Source organism: Leucoraja erinacea, chromosome 11, assembly GCF_028641065.1.
Source record: "Leucoraja erinacea ecotype New England chromosome 11, Leri_hhj_1, whole genome shotgun sequence".
NCBI classification, from domain to species: domain Eukaryota; kingdom Metazoa; phylum Chordata; class Chondrichthyes; order Rajiformes; family Rajidae; genus Leucoraja; species Leucoraja erinaceus.
This window is the reverse complement of record NC_073387.1, coordinates 34,441,555-34,459,629: the sequence shown is the minus strand read 5'-3', so window position 1 is coordinate 34,459,629 and position 18,075 is coordinate 34,441,555. Positions and strand designations below refer to the sequence as shown.

Below are 18,075 nucleotides of genomic sequence, written 5' to 3'. Positions count from 1 at the left end.
TAATGACCAAAGGGTACGTCTATGCCTGTTATTTTAGCTCAGCTATGAGCCCAATTGTATTTTCTTTAAGTGGTGGTTCATCAACAGGAGGGATGTCAGTGCTACCGATTTCAAATACCAATCTATTATTCACACTTTGTATAAATTACTCCCAAGCCCATAGTTTAATACAGCTGGCAGCCCGAAAAAAAAAACTTGCCTTGCTTTCCAAATTGACAAAAATGTATTGGGAACTAATCATAACAGTTTTAACTAGTGTCCACGTCTCTCACAAATATTGGTCACGTCTTTCAGTTCACTGTGAGCAATGCCATAGAATTTCCATTAATATCATGAATGTATGCCAATGTCATGCTGATTTATGGGCAGTTTTGTATTGTGCATCTGCGCCTAATGGAATGAGAGCTTCATGATTAACCCCATTTCACTCAGCAGTTGCACAGCTGTGCAAGAAATAAGGAATTGCAATACCAGTCAAGAGCATCTTAAAATGCAAAGTCTGGAGGTTAAAGTGACAAGCACTGACTTTGTGCATCATCCAGTGAACAATGCCCAAATAAAATTGAGTAACAATAGATTTTGATTTATTATTCTGCGTTTTATGCTAGTTTCCTCATTAAACATATCAATATTTTGCATTTGTACTGTTTTGCGTGTGTGTGTGTGTGTATACACTTCCACACTTCAATGCCTCCATGTTTAAGTCCAACTCCACAAATGCGCCTTCTCGTGCCTCTTAGATACAAACCATTATTCTTGCCTAAAGCAGGATACTGAGTATTAACAGACAAATGGAAGGAAATATCACAACTGTGTCCGTACTGCCCTATCTTGGTCAGCCGCACAAGATGACTTCCAATCATGATTACCCTTGCTCCCCCCCCCCCCCCCCCCCCCCCCCCCCTTTTACCTACCCACCAATGGAGGCCATTTGGAAATATTCACCTCACCAAGATCATTAAACAAAAATTACCTTTTCCCTCTGTGACACTGAGCTAGCCAAAAATCTAAGCGCACCCAAATGCAAATCCTCCAATTCACCAGAGAAATAAATGGTTTACATTGTTAACTAAGTCCATATGGCATGACACATACTGTTAAACTTTCATGAGGGGATAATATGTCAAAGAATTATGGCAGATTTTGGCTTCCAGGCTAAATTCACAGACATATTCAGACATCTATTGGAAAAAAAGGCAGAATCAGCACCATTATGTCATTACAGCCTTGCTGCTGACTTGCATTCATATTTGAGCCGTATATGTTGATCTCAAAGAAACAAATATTATTGAATCTTTGATACATACTGCCATTTGTACTTAAAGAAAATACTGCAAATATTCTTAAATATTTTATTTACATTAGTTTATTAAAGTAATTAACCTAGAGAATACAAAACACCATGCATTGACTCACCTCTACAAATGTTCCATAGAAAATGAATGAGAGCAGTGTTAACCTTGAAGCAAATTTAAGTTTCAAAGGATTTGCAGCATATATTAATCATATTAATTACAGACAAAATCCATGTATAACTAAGTCCATGTATTATGTTTGTTTATTGGTATATCCAGACTAGATATCCAAAACTCATTGATGGCAATATACTTTGCACTATGATCAATGTCCATGCAAGAGGTTAATTAAACAAAAATGTCACTTGTTCTGGATATGAAGCAAATGACATTTACAACTTGGAACCAATTTATTGGGCTGGATGCCTCTAGCTACTATGTTCAAACTACCCCAGTCATCCATGTTTCACCTAAAAATAGCTTTCACCCGGCACTGCTTTGTTACTTACAACAGGAAGAATGTTGTGGCAAGTATATCCATTGCAATATAAAGGAAATGGAACAAATGTGACAGCAAATCTGAAGTAATTACAAATTAAATCCATACCATTCCCTCTTCATATGTAGCACTGTATAGAGTGAAATAATGAGCTCAACATACAATGACAGGATGCAGTCAGTTTGAATACGGTTAACTTCTGACCTTAAATGGAGTGGTGATTTGAGAACTGGAAACATTAATTCAACTCCGGCAATGAAATTGGTTCAGGATCTTAAATAGTCAAGTTTTGTAAAGGCTTTCTACTATGCACATCTTTTTGAAACTAATAAAGTTGCAACTACGTGACACAGAAACATTGTCAAAATGAAAGCACTACTTATGAAAAGGCACTTATGTAATCAAGTAAAATAACCTCAAATGATTTTGTGCTGCATCCTTAAAAAAAGACCGCAATTTTCAGACACTTGCAGCATGGAATGGAATTACATTTTAGCCAGCAAAATATTGTTTTTCAAATGCAGACGATCTGGTGAGATTTTAAATGTATTAACTAATTGGGAAATATAGTGGCCCCAGTGATTGTGGACAAGTGGGAACTTACAATTGTTAAAACCTACTCAAGCCAGTTCTAATGATTTCACTGGAACAACATTTTACACTCACAATGCACAAAGGCTGCAATGGGAGACATAGTTTTAACGTCAAAAGCCCATTCTTTTATCGGTAACCTTTAGAAGAATTACCAACTGTGGTTAATAAAGTTTCATGTAATTGGGCATGATTTTTGTATTGAAAAGATATGTGGAAATCATACAGATTTACATTTGCTCCTACATGCCTGAAATAGTATTGGCTTTGTTATGGCTATATGATCTTCTCTTTCAAATTAGTTACATTTCATAATTAAAACTCCTCTCGGCTCATTAGAGTAGTGCAACTCATACACATAAAGAACCTCACATGATCTGTATTTCCAATTGGCAAATTCTAACACAGGAAGTAATCAGAGCTATAATAAGGTACATGGTGATATGCGATGTTTAAGTACATTTTTTCCACCAAAAAATGTATTCATTCCCAAAGACCACTTTCAGATTAGTTGCAACAGCAGATCCTTCATTTTAGGGAAGATGGCTGATGGATGACAGATATGCATAATGCCCTCCATATAAAGTTTATCACATTGTATATAAATCCACCCGAGTAAACCTTTTAAATACTGCTGACTTTATTGCAAGAAAGTGAAAAGTCCATCTCCGATTGTCATGAGCAATTCTCATGTTTATTTGGTATAATATACATGAAAAACTGTGACTTTATCCCATGATTTTCTAAATGCAAAGGAATTCAGAACATGGGTCTAAAGATTTCAGAGCAAAATCACAAACCTGGAAAAAAAAAAGAATAAGTCGGTGCTTCCGCACGGAAACAAAAACTATCTTGTGGATTTCAACTATATTCAAAATAAATATGCCAAGCCATAAATAGATAAATTGTCACAGAAAAGAGCTTGAACTCTCAGGAAGATGCAGACAGGACAACACTGGCATACACCAAGAACTCAATATGTCAAGCAGCATTTATAGAGGAAAAAGGTACGTCAATGATTCCATCTATACGCTGCATCTCACCCTGAAACGTCAAATTATACCAGGCACGTGCCGTGAGTAATTACTCAGGGCAGGCAGTCAGTCGGCATTTTAAAAAAAATTAAACCGCGCATGCGTAGATTGTTCTCTCCGTAAAAATAAAAAAATAAAATTAAAACAGTAACAATTCAATTTGCCAAGGCTTCCTAGTCTCCTTTATTTTGAATTACTGAATGGGTGGGTGGGTGGGGGGGGGGGGGAAGGGTGATGGCAGGGGGAGGGATGGCAGGGGGGAAAAACGGAAGCACGGGGAAAAGTGGAATCATCTAATTGAATGATAACAGTTGCTCAAGGGACCAATAGGGGGGAGAGTTCCTTTCACAGCATGTGGATAATCTGTGCCAGGAGTAAAGTTGCGGGGAGAGCAGGAGTGTTGAGAAGGAGGGGGTCGGGTTCATGCCAGTAACTCACTCACTCACCGCTGCCACAGCGCTCTGGACAGGTACTGTTTGACCAAGTTCTTCCAGCATTCTGTTATTTGTTCTAAATTCCATCATTTGCAGTCTCTTTTGTTTACTTATTGGCACAGCCTGAGCGTGTATTCATCAAACTTACGTTGTATTATTGAAGACTGTGCGTTAACAAAAAGCTCAAACATGAATCAACAGAGTACTAACCACTGTCTAACAAAAACAAAAATCATCATGTTTTCTCCCTTCCAGCATTTGCCCCAAATTATACACCAATGCCTCTAAATGTGCACCTTTTAAACTTTGTAACGTGGGTGGAGATTTGCCAAACCCATGTTTTTGTTTTGGAACACTTATTATGTGTAGTCGAGTAAAGAATGCTCAAGTAGTCAAAAAATGTTACAATTATTGTATTCACCAAATCAATTATTTTAGATTGCAATGGATTAAGTTCTGACTGTTATGTTCAATGAATGATTGTGAATCACCAACCTGCTTTTCAGCATTTGATCTTTATTTCCCCCAAGATGAAAAAAATGCCTGTTAGTTTAGTTTAGAGATACAGTATGGAAACAAGCCCTTCGGTCCACCTAGTCCATGCCAATCATCATTTACCCATTCACACTAGTTCATTGTTAACCCACTTTACACAATGGGGGCAATTTACAGAGGTCAATTAACCTACAAACCCACTAAGTGAAGCCTCACCAATCTCTGGTAAAAGTGCAGTATAATATCCCCACCTGCCAAAAGCATTCTTCACCAACCCGTCCCTCTGTTACTTTATTACAAAGAGGCAAGACTTGAAATGTAGCCAAGGAATTCATGATATAGGACCTGAAGGGCGGCACCGTGGCCCAGCGGTAGAGTTGTTGTCTTACAGCGCCAGAGATCAAGGTTTATTCATGACAAAGGGTACTGTATGTACAGAGTTTGTACGTTCCCCGTGGACCGCGTGGGCTTACTCCGGGTGCTCCGGTTTTCTCCCACACTCCAAAAATGTACAGGTTTGTAGGTTAATTGGCTTTGATATAAATTGTAAATTATCCCTAGTGTGTAGGATAGTGCAAGTGCACGAGGATTGATGGTTGGCGTGATTTGGTAGAAATAGGGCTCATTTCCGAGCCGTACCTCTAAACTCAATTAAACTATTGATCTTATTCCAGCTCAAGACAAAAAATCCTTCTCTTTAATAAAACTGTTGATACTTAAGTTATGTAACCTTATCCTCCGATTCATTTTAACTTCCATATTATTATTTTATTAAAGAAACCAGATTCTTAACTTTTGAGCAACATTCTGCATTTGGTTGTGTCATCTTCTCCCACAGTTGAAGAGATCAGCAGCAAATAGGGATAAACAGATGCCACATGTGTGGATGCCCTCAGCGATAAACAAGCTTACTGTGGCAGCATCATGTGTAAAGCCTGGCTTCTTTTATGACGTTAGACGGTTGATTTGTGGGGAAGCGGAGTAAAATAGGGAAAAATGATTTTGCTTGTTTATGCACCCAAACTTCTTTAGCATGCTGAGCCAAAGAACTGAAGTCAGCCATGGAAATGCAAAAAGAAAAAAATGATGTATTTTTGCAACTGTTCTGTGGGTGTTGTGCAAACCTTACCTGCAGATTGAAGAACCTGCTATAGCGTCTGTAGATAACTTCGGTGGAACCATTGGACCAATTAACTTGAATGATGTAAACCTGAAAGGAAATTAAATTGATCAGGAATTGTCAGTCAGATCATGCAATTTGTTATTACACTCATCACTATTTACTATTATTTCTGCTGCCTACCCAATCACATTTCTAACACAATGAGCAATATTGTTAGCACAGACTAAAAATAGCTGGATCACCTCCTCAAAGCTACTGATAAAGGCATTTGCTGGATGCGTGGACAGCAGGGCAAAATGTTCCAATCCCTCCGTGCAATTAAAACATGCTCTTTGCATCATACCATAGTACATATGGAACTCGGAATGGGGTCAAGATTCCTCAGATGGCATTCTGTCATTGACAATATCGCCAAGAACCTAAAGCAACCCTTACAAAACAGAAACCTATTTATACCAACCGTTTTGTTGTATTATCACCATATAAACAATGAAACATCCACCCAGCATTTGTGAAATATCCTTAAGGGGCATAAAAACCAGAGACAACATATGCTCTAGCGCTGTTGGAAAATGAATGCACAACAACTTGAGCAGCAAGAAACTTCTAACAGCTAAAAAACAAGGTGCAAACAAAACAGGACTAAAGTCTCATGCATACAGCTGCTTCTGGGCTCCCTGAACTTCCAGCAATCAGTGAAGATTAGTCTGATCTCATCAAAGGGTTGGGAGGATGGTTGCTGCTGTTCTAAATTACATTCACTAGTCTTTGTTGGGATTATTACACAGCTTCTAAAAGGCCAAAGGTCTGGAACACTGGGGCAGGTAGCCAGCTGACACACATCTGATGGAGGTAAAGAATTCAATTGAATTTCCTTTATTGTCATTCAGACCTTTCAGTCTGAACGAAATTTCGTGCCTGTGATGGAGGCAAAAATCTTAGGGCTGCAGTCTCTACCCTCCTCTTCTCCCTCTGCGCTGAGGCGATACCCCACCGGGCGATGGTAAATCAGTCCCGCGGCTCACCGAGCTCCGCGAACGGGCTGGTTCAAACACCGCGGCCCGGGGTGGTCGAAGCTGCCACCCTCCAGTCCAGCGGACGTAGCTGTTGACGACGTCGTCCACTGGCCCGCGGCCGAACCCCGGACTCAGGCCGCTGCCAGAACGCCGTCTCAGCCATCGGAGCATCGTTCCAGCCCCGCGCCAGGCCGCCCTCACGGGAGCGCCGTTACCCTCGAGCTGGGCCGCCCCGACGGGAGCGCCGTTACCCTCGGGCTGGGCTGCCCACATGGGAGCGTCTCAGCCCCTCGACAGGCCGCCCTCACGGGAGCATCACAGCCCCTCACAGGAGCGCCGTTCTAGCCCCGAGCTGGGCCACCGTCACGGGAGCGAGCCCAGGGCGAGTCCTAACAGGCTGCCTCCGGAGCCTCGAGGTCGCCAGCTCTGCCATTAGACCTCAGCGCAGACGGAGGCAGAAGGGGGATACGACAAAAAAGTCACATTCCCCCGAAGGGAGAGACAGCAGCAAGCCTTGTTTCAACCTCCCCCCCCCCCCACACACACACAAACACAACCTAAAAAAACAAAAACTTAGCTAGACAAAACGAAAAAAAACAACACAAAAAGTCAAAACAAACGGACTGCAGGCGAGCCACAGCCATTCACCAGCGCCGCCACATCAGGTATACTGTCCCATCCTCATTGCCATGCCATCTCAAAGGTCTTTAGCCACTGCGAGACCAGGCTCCCAATCTATTCAACCAAAAACACTTGGAAATATTGGGGAAATATGAAAAATAGCAAGGAGTAACCAATCGTAGGTTTAAACTCCACTTACGTCAGAACCTAAATTTCCCCATGGACAAAAAGTACCCGTGTGTGACTACCTCCTGTGTATAATTTTTGCAGCTGAGTGTCAATACCACCAAATTATACTTTATATGGAATAACTAATAGTGCAGATCTAGGCTTGGATAAATGAGAAGTTAAAGGAAACAGTGCTTGCTTGTCGATTCAGTTATCCTTGAACAGACCCTGACCCCCAAAGCTGAATAATTTGGAGACAAAATAGGTTTCCATTAGCCAAAAATGGACACAATAATAGTGACAACTTGCTGGGATGATTAGTACCAGAGGAAATGCTTAAAACTCGTGAATAAATACTCTAAGCCGGTTTGCTGACACATAGCCTCTAAGTCTGACTACAAACATCCTGTGGTTGTACACTTACGACTTGTTCCTGGTGGATTTACAAGTTCAACATTTTGGTGATTTTTTTTTTTCCCCATTACTTGTATTAGGTACCCCAAAACATCAGTGACACACATGTTATGAGCTACTGACTTTGGGGTACTTATCAATGCACTCTAGAAGGAACCATTGTTAATTAAAGCACACTGCTGTGTGACAGAACGGTCTAAAATTTTATTTACTGAGGGACTGCATCAGTGGACAAAAGAATTAAAACTACAGGTTAAAGCTTCAAATGTAGTAACATATCATCATGCTATAATCAATATATTTATAAATGAAAATCAATTCCTAGCTTTAACTACAAATTAAACTCGATACCGTCTAATGGATATCCTGCCTGTGGTCATTTTGTGATTCTCCAAGGAATTGCCAAAATACTCTGACCAAGAGAGTGCCTTCAGTTTTAGCTATCACATCACTGAAATCAGAAAACTAGGGCATTTTAAAATCACCACCACATCCTCCTGGCTTCCAGTTAAGGAGGGAGCAAATCTGTGTTGCAATTATGCGGTCTGGGGGGAAATGAATGAACCCCTGACAGATTTTGTCATCACTCCCGCTGAGTAATGGTGTATCTGTTGGCCAGTCGCCAACCCTCCACTCTGAACACAGGCAGGAATACAGAGTCAGGCAGACCATCATCCTGTCACATTGAATTGAAATGAATACTTTATTGTCACATGTGACAAGGCACAGTAAAATTCTTTGCTTGCATACCGTGCTAAGGTATGCAAAAAGTCACCCATAAAGGGCACTGAAAAAGTTACAAATCCCCCCCCCCCCCCCACAGTTCCCCCTTGTTCCCCCCCTCCCTCACGGATGTCCCACACCGGGTCCACCGTTGTCCATTGTTCTTCCCCCTCCCTCACGGCGGTCACCCCACGTTGGGTCCTCCTATGTTCCATCCCTCAGCAGCACTCATTGAAGCAAAGCTCATTGAAAATGTGCAAAGACCAGAACACTCGTGTACATGTCTCTGGGCGAGAGAAGAAAATGGGAATCAGACTCCCTGACAATTTTGTATCACCAAATACTTCTTTAGATCTTTAGCAGGTGGTACAGACATTAGCTCAGTTAGCTGCACTCTTGTCTGGGTCAGAAGGCAGCACGTTCAAATTCTACTCCAGATTAGTACACGAGAAGCTGAGACTTCAGTGCTGTACCGGAGAGTGTTGCACAGTGTAAGGCGATGACAAACCAAGGCCTACTCTGTCATCTTAGCTGAATGTAAAGGGTCTCAGAACAATATATTGGCAAATAACTTTCCTCGTAGCTGCTAAGCATGCACTCTCTAACCATCACCATTAGACAAAATACAGAGTACATTTCTAGTTTTGGAACTTTCCTCTGTAAGAAACTGTTTGTTTTATTTCCTACTTTACCACGGCAACAACACTACAGGCGCCCTTCATGGACTACAACCATGACGGATATCTAAAGATTATAAACAAAGCTATATAAATGTGAGAAGTTTTTAAAGAGGAAGGTTACAGTAATGGGACAATAAACCACAGGTGATCCTGCTTAATGACCATTGGAGTTAAGTAAAAATATTGAGATACCGTATAAAATTTACATGCACAAAAGAAAACCAATACAATTTTTTTTTTCAAAATTGCATTTCTTGATGCACATGCAGATGATGTGGCTTCATTTTACAGTCTGCAATGCAGACTGATATCTATGGTTGCAACTCCCCCAGTTAACAGGGAGGAGGTATGTGGCTGCCGGTATTGCCACAGGCAAGGTAACGCATGGTGCACAAGATTGTCAAAGAAAATCAGTGCTCCAAAGAATACAAAATTCACAAATTGATGCTCCCTTTACCCTTGTCATGAAAGTATGATTTAAAACCAAAAAACAAGAAATATGCTCATAATGCAATGCTGATTTTTCACATTTGCATTTCTGATGTGTATTGATGGCTTGAATAGAATAGCTATAATTAGTAATATTCTGGCATGGTCCTGCCGTTAATTTTATTTAAGAATTCTTTAACCAATGGAGAATTTGTCACCTATCTGTAAGGATCAGAAACTCAGACAGACCCGGAATTCAAAATGATAATCTGCAACATCCAATTTTCATTTTCATTTAGAAGGCTGAATATTCTGGCCTTAAAATTGAAATCATATTACGTGATCCTTGAAAATGCCAAACTCAGTCATGGAGACCGAATGGAATCCCGGTCATGTGAAAGAGGCTAGATAAATGACGAGGATAGTAGATGCCCAAACAGAGGGCAAAAAAACAATCTTCATAGGAGCTCCCTGCCTCGAGGTGGGGGGTGAGGGGAGGGGGTGTGATCAATAAAAGGAATTGGGAGAGGAAGGATTGTTAACAAGCAAGTTCATTGGGTGGATTGGGATTGGATTGACTTTAGACTTTACTTTAGAGATACAGCGAGGAAACAAGCCCTTCGGCCCAGCAAGTCCGCACAGACAAGCTATCATCCTGTATACTAGTTCTATCCTACACACTACGGACAACTTACAATTTTACCAAAGCCAATTAACCAACAAACCTTTACATCTTCGGAATGTGGGAGGAAACCGGACAAAACCCACATGGTGATTAGGAGAATGTACAAATACCATACAAACAGCACTCATCAAATCCAAGTATCTGGCGTTGTGAGGCAGCAGCTCTGCACTAAGCCACTGTGTCGCCCTAACAGGACTTGGGGGGGTGGGGGTTTAGTTGACAATGAGAGAAGCCAAGCAGTAGAACTTTGTGGAGTCCCAGCTTAGAGTAGAGAAATAAACCCTTGTGAGATACATGACACAGCAGATGCTGAAATCTGGAATAGAAAACAAAATGCTGGAAAAATTCAGCAAGTTGACCAGCATCTGTGGAGGGAAAATGCTGTCGACATTTTGCATCAAATTCTTACATCAAAACAAAACCTTCATAAAATCTAGTGCACAATGGTAGCTGCAATTTGGATCATTAATATTTCCTAGTCAAGACTACAAAGGCGGAACTGCATGGGAAATAGCATCATGTCAGGCACAAGTAAGGCCTGACTCAAGCACAATAGTATCCAACGGAATTTCCAATGTGTTGTGAACAATAGAAATTTTATTTTTATTCGTCTGGTCCCAGGTAAAGTCCATGTTAATTGTATATTATTAATTGCATAGTGCTCATCTTGGACCACTGAGTGCATCTTCCATATAAATTAAGTCTTGGAACAGGTATTTGTAAAAACATGTTACCAAACATGATACGTATTATTAAGCTACTACTTAAGAGTCCTGAATGCACAAATTGCTCTTGTTCATTTTAAAATTACTTCCATTCTAGATGTTATTTCAATTCTGCATTAAAAAAAAAAACACAAATCAATGTATAATTTTTTTATTCTACTCTGCAGATAGGATAAGAACATTTAATTTATTCATAAATGTCATGGCATTGTTTAGGCAGCATTGAAAACTCAACTATGTACTTTTCTCTGATTGGACTTTGGCCCATTAATTTAAAAAAAACAGGGAATCTAATCTTGGCTTCTACAGACTGCACCCAAAAGGAAATATAGATTGCCAACCTTATTTCTGGATTCATTTGAGCAGCTTTAGCCAGCAGTCATAGTTAAATGCCAATGTCTGAATGCTGTTCAAGTTTGCACTGCTCAACAATTTAGGGGAATTTAATGAAAGTCAAGCAGTTTCAATATTTGTGCAGTCAATAAGAATGAAACTCACCTTGAGGGCAAATGTTCATCGTTACAAACACTCCACTCTTCCAATGATCTATTTCGATATGATAATTGTTCATTCTGCAATTCAAGGTTGCTGCCACTGAAGATTAACTTTTACAAATACAGAACCTCAGTCTATCAGTTATTAATTAATGGAGATTTTACTGCCAATTCTGTCATAAACTATTTTGTTTTGCTGGTTTATTCGACCTTTCTTTCCTTCTCCGCCTCTCGTTTTGTTCTATGTTTGACAATGAATTTATCAATCCTTCTCTTTCCTACCTGGTTATCCTGCACTAATTCATTGGAGATACGGAGTAGTATCTTGACTGTTCAGTCTTTGAAGGCCTGTTTCCTTCTCTGAATCTATACTCCTTCCATCAGTATGCAGTTTTAAAAACTTAATGCCCAAACACAAATAGACTAACCTTTCCGTAGCAGCCTTGGTCTTATTGAATATTAGAGTAGGCTTGTAGAGGGCCCAGATACCTTCCTACTACCAATATTTTTTAATATTATTATTATTATATGTTCTTAAGCAATTCTCAAATGGTTCAATTCATTTTGTTTTTAATTGTAAAGGCTGCAGATAATGTCACCAGTAGGAGTTAGGAGACATTAATCAATGATGGTCACAAAACAACAACATTCATCACATTGAGTGGTCTGCCACTAGGATTAGTGTTGGGCCCCTTATCATTCATCATAGATATTAACAATTTGGATAATAAAGTTAGGTGGGATGATTAGTAAGTTTCCGGATGACACCAGAATTGGTGGTCTAATCTAGTGGACAGAAAAGTAGTTTATCCAAGGACCCAGATCAACTGTGAAAATGGGCAAAAAAATGCCAGATGGAATTTAATGCAGCCAAATGCAAAGTGATTCATTTTGGGCAGTTAATTCAGGGTAGGACATGCACAGTGAATGGCAAGGGCCCCAAGAATATTGTGCACTTGAGACACTTATGCCCCTGTCCCACTTGGGAAACCTGAACAGAAACCTCTGGAGACTTTGCTCCCCACCCAAGGTTTCCGTGCGGTTCCCGGAGGTTGCAGGTGGTTGCCGGAGATTACAGGTAGTGGAAGCAGGTGGGGAGACTGACAAAAACCTCCAGGAACCGCACAGAAACCTTGGGTGGGGCACAAAGTCTCCAGAGGTTTCCGTTCCTAAGTGGGACAGGGGCATTAGGATGTGGCTTTCTCAAAGTGACAACTTTATTAAACTTTATTAAACAGGGTGGTAAAGAAGAAAATGGCATGCTTGCTTTAATTGGTCAAGGCATCGAGTGCAATAGTTGGGAAGTCTTGTTACAGCTGTACAAGATGTTGGTGAGACCAACCTTGGATTATTGTGTGCAATTCTGGTCAATGCTAGGGGAAGGATGCGATAAAGCTAAGGAGTTCACAAGTTCATAAGTTCCAGGAGCAGACTTAGGCCATTCGGCCCATTATGACTACTCTGCCATTCAATCATGGCTGATCTATCTTTCTCTCTCAACTCCATTCTTCTGCCTTCACCCCATAACCTCTGACACCCTTACAGTGCAAAAAAGATTCACAAGCATGTTATCAGGGCCTGTGGATTTGAGTTATAAGAAAAGACTGGATAGATGGGGACACTGGAGATGCTGGAATTAAGATTAAATCTTGAATCTTTTTTGTTGCATCATAAAAACAAACTGTTGGAGGATTAGTCTGAGGAAGGGTTGCAAGCCAAAACATAATCTATCCATTCATATACATTGATGCTGCCTGACATGTTGAGCTCCTCAAGCACTTTACATTTCGCACAGCTTGATAGCTTGAACTACTTTAGTTGAAGCAAAGGAGGCCAAGAGGCGATCTTATATCAGCTTATAAATTCATGAAGCACATAGACAGGGAGATAGTCACAGTCTATTTCCTAGGGTTTAGAAGTCTAAAACCAGAGGGCATAAATTTAAGATGAGAGGGAAAGTTTTAAAGGGGACCCGAGGGTCAACTTGTTTCACACAGAATCTTGTGGGTGTATGGAATGTGTGGCCAGAGGAAGTGGTGAAGAGACAGTTACAGTTACAACACAGTAAAGGCATTTAGACAAGTACCGCAAGAGGAAAAGTTTGAGCGATATGGGTCAAATGCAGGCAAATTAGACGAGTTTGGGTAGGCATATTGGTCGACATGGAAAAATTGGACCAGAAAACCCCATTTCTGTGTTTACAACTCGCTAATACTTTGGGATGAAAAGCCTTCAAAATGCAGCATTATTTCTGTCACAATACACTATATCTACTGTAGCATTTGCAAACATGCTCTGCACTGGGGACAATCAAAATGTCAAAAAAAAATCAAATGTTCCTGTAATTAATCCTGAATATTCTTATAACTTAAGCAATGTATAAAACATAGTTGGTGCCCAGTCATAAACCAAATCTAAAACATAACCACCTACTAACTTCACATTTCAAAAAAATCTACTGCTCACGTTTAATTTGAGCTGACTGCTACACTTTCTGGGCCTGCACCATCATCTTCTTGGAGCCCCAAGATTAATTCAGGGATCGGGGAGAATAAAAGGGTCCAGAATCTGATAATGTTTTCCTGCCAACTACAAGCAGGCAACGAGGCACAAGGAGCAGGAAATCAGACACAAAGCCAAGGCTCAGATCACTTTCCTTTGTACCATGAAGTAATCATCAGGAAGAGACAGGAAAGAAACTCCTTCACTTTAACTCCACACATAATGCAGAAGATTAATGTTATATCTAAAAGGTTTCAACATCAGTACTCTGATGGCCAAGTATACTCTTCAAGACAATATTCAAATGGCAGATCAAATAATATATCAAGATTGGAACCATGTTCCCAAATAACTAGTAACCAATAGAGCAGCAGAAAAATATTTTGTTCACACACACAAATTTGATTCTACCAGCCTTATTGTACCCTCTAATAAACATTCTATAAGTGTCCTCCCAATTGCACAAATCCCATGAGTCAATGCTTTCAGCATGGTGTCCTAGTAATAATCATACAGCATGGAAACAGGCCCTTCGGCCCAACCTGCCCACACCCACCAACATATGCAAGTCCCACCTGCCTGTGCTTGGCCCACATCCCTCTAAACCTGTCCTATCCCTCTATCTGTCTAAATCTGTCTTAACCTTTGTGATGGTACCTGCCTCAACTACCTCCTCCGGCAGCTGATTCCATACACCCACCAGCATTTGAGTGAAAAACATATCCTTCAGTTTCCTATTAAATCTCCCCCCCGCCCAAAAAAAATCCCACCTCTGGTTCTCAATTCCACCACCCTGGACAAGAGACTCTGTGCATTTACCAGACTATTTGTCTCAAGGAATAGTCAAGTATTAAAAAACACCCTAAATGTTCCAATTTACCTAGGATTGTTCAAAGTGAAAAATAGTAAAATTAATATTGAATAAAATATATCTCCAGAATATCAGATACTGAGAAACCTTTCAATGCTTTACCAACCATGAGCTGCATTCCACACAATCAGCCTCACATTCCCATTCAGCAACTCATCACATAACTATGAGCTTCAATCCCTACATTCCATTCCTCACCCTGACTACTGCCCAAGCAATGAAATGAACTTCATTCCACCAGTTGTTTTACTGAGTCTTGTCTGCCTTATTTTTGCTGAGGTGGCTGATCAAAAAAATCTGAAAATGTCATGTCATCTCAATAAATCTGCAATGTAACATAACCAGTATGTGGATCCTCCAAAGGACACAATGTGTTGGAGTAAATCAGCAGATCAGGCAGCACCTCTGCGGAACATGGATAGGTGACATTTTGGGTTTCGACCCTTCTTCAGACTGATTTAGGGAGTGTGGGGGAAGAAGAAAGCTGGAACAGGGAGGCAGGACAAAGTGGGACAGGTAATAGATTAACATAGATGAGAGAGATACTCCAATATGGTTGTTTTTACATGATGGAAAGGAATCCATTTATTGTGCAAAATAAAATATATGTATAAATTGTGTTTGTTTCTCTCAACTCAAACCTAGGATATCAATTGTTTAAACAAGAGCATATAGTTCATTTATCCTTTATACAAAGCTTATTTTTACATTAGATACATACATGGCTTCATATCATTAGTTAATTGAAAGTTAATCCTAAAACAACTATATGGTATTTTCTGAATAGCCATACATATGGTATTTTCTGAATATCCAAAATATATATATTTTTAAATCAGAATGTTTGTTTTTACAAGGTATTAGAGAAGATTCCGCCCAGAACACATATATATATGTACAGTATATACTTTCCCCTGCTGGCCCTGTGAATAAATGCACCGGACGTTGTTCTTTATCAAGAAGGAACATAGTCCAGATCTTATTTTACGTCTGTCCTGAGTTCACCAATGTCTCCCGAGGCACAACATTGAATCTCTGCCTTTGGCCATCCCTGCTGTGTAAACAGAGAGTCTGCAGGTGAGAATGGGGTTTGCTGGATCCTTTAATTGAGCAATTTACTAGCATTCAATCGTTAAGCTTCTAATAATAAAAACTGAAGAATTACCTTTAAAAAAACTACAACTGTTGAACTACTATCCGGACATACTGCTGGCATCAACACAGACTGACGGAGGATGAACTCAGGGAGAACCAATCACAGTAATCTAATACAAAAAGGCGACTGGTGTCCGTACTCTGCACTCACGCTAAGGAGCAATTTGTACTTCTTTCAAATCTCTCAGGGGAAAGAAAAAGACAGCTTTGAACGATGAAAAACAATTGCGATTGATTTAAAGTGCCACAAATTAAATAACTGAAGTGTAATTTGGCTGGTGGTTCCGGCATTTACCGGCAAAAGCTGCTAGCAGTAATTCAGAATGAAATTAAACAGCAGAGCCCACCCGACATTAACATCAAACCCAGTGGAAATCCATCTACCTCGGCTAACGCGAGCCATCGATCTGACCGCCATACATTCAATGAGAATTGTGGCTGTTCTGAAAAACTGCCAAGTGGCAAATTTCCTCTCTGTGTTGTACGATGTTTCTGCAACATTGCCATGCGCTGAAAGATAACTGTTCATGCCTGAAGAATGTTTTCTTTGTAACCAACTCTCCATTATCCATTCATGGATACTTTTTTTCCCTCGAGTTTATGAAAACTACTTGAAACATTATGTGTCTTGAAGAATCAACCCCCTCCCCCCACCTAACCCCCACACCCACCCACTACAGTAGGTTACTTGGGCTATGCACATGCAAAAGGCGATTATCATGAAGTTTGATTTTGCTCAGATTTGGCGAAATGGGTAAATTTGGTGGGGCGACACAAAATGCAAGGAACAACGTTAAACTGAGTCGACTGTATTTAACAGAAACATACTGATAGTGCAGTGTGTTTACATTTCAGTCTAACACGTTCAATCTTAAAACAATCAGCTAACACAAGTTTCATGCCCATATTCCCTCGCCCTCAACAGTAACGCTCTGCCCATTCCAAAGACAAGCCACCACGGCAGTTCCTTGTGCTAAATAACTCCAAACGCAGCAGCCCCACGTACATAATGTTTATTCGGGATCCGTCGTTTCTGCACGTCTTGCACCCTCACGTCTACAACGGATGGCCGAGGCATGATCCGAGCCGATCCAACCGCCTGCAGTGAAATACCAAGTCGCCCGGCCGCCTGCAGTCGCTGCCGCTCTTCGGCGATTCCTCATCCGCCGCGCTCACTTGCAGCCCCCGATCCTCTTGCACACTCCCGTCCCTGGTGCCATCAGCTTCAATGTTTTGTTTGCACTGAGTCCGACTATAAGCTTTCCCAGGGAATCCCAGCCAGAGGGAGACCAGAGCAGTATCCGCCCAGCCTCCAGCCCACAAGCCCAGCCCACACAAATATTAAAGGGACCATCACCGTTGATTCAACAAGTCTCTCTGGCTTGTTTCATCTGTTTACTTTGAAACAAACAAAAACAATTTTTGAAGTCTACCTAACATTTGTTGAATGGTATTTTTTAAAGTCACAAATTTAAAACACAACATTTTCCAAAATACTCAATTGAACGAGTATGTCCATGGACGTGACATATTCTACATAGATCTGAAAGAATAACTTGTTTCTTTCTCCTCGAACGCTCCCTGACAACCACACATTTCCAGCCTGTTTTATAATTATTTTAATTATATTTAATTATAATTTATATTTAATTATTCCAACATTTTGTTTTTGTATATTGTTTCTAGGATAACCAAGACAGGTTGAACCTATTTCTGGAATTTTAATCACCTCAATGTTCAATTTCCAGCCAAATTTCCTGCTTTCCTCTCCAATACTTTAATAACAAATAATCTACGCTACGATACAACAGCGTTTAAGGGGCTTTACATAGATATTTGAGGGAAACGGATCATGTGTAGGCAGATTAGTTTAATCTTGCCATTACGTTCGGCACTGACATTGTGGGCCGAATGGCCTGTTCGTGTGATGTGATGCTCTATGTTCTCTAGTAAAGGTCACGCACACCAGCTCTGAAGGCTTGTACTGCAAAAGCAGCCAAACCTCTAGTTAGGTTGTTTCAGTGCAGATGTACAGTACTGACAAAAGAACATCAAAGATTGAAGCTGGAGTAGGCTATTCAACATTAGGTATACGCCCCATCATATATTGTGACCACAACC

At 40.5% G+C, this 18,075-nt stretch overlaps 1 protein-coding gene across 2 annotated transcripts in view; it reads right to left on the bottom strand.

Annotated features, from left to right (window-relative positions):
- sh3pxd2b (SH3 and PX domains 2B) overlaps positions 1-17,278 on the bottom strand; it is a 224,228-nt gene extending 206,950 nt beyond the window's left edge. The window contains exons 1-2 of one of the 2 annotated variants that reach the window (XM_055643008.1): positions 16,961-17,278; positions 5,478-5,558 (exon numbers count right to left, since the gene is read on the bottom strand). In XM_055643008.1, the coding sequence (XP_055498983.1) occupies positions 5,478-5,558; positions 16,961-17,032 (153 nt within the window). In that variant the 5' untranslated portion in view covers positions 17,033-17,278. The remainder of the gene's footprint in view (positions 1-5,477; positions 5,559-16,960) is intronic. The other variant, XM_055643009.1, reaches the window with a different exon arrangement.
- Positions 17,279-18,075: the final 797 nt, after the last annotated feature.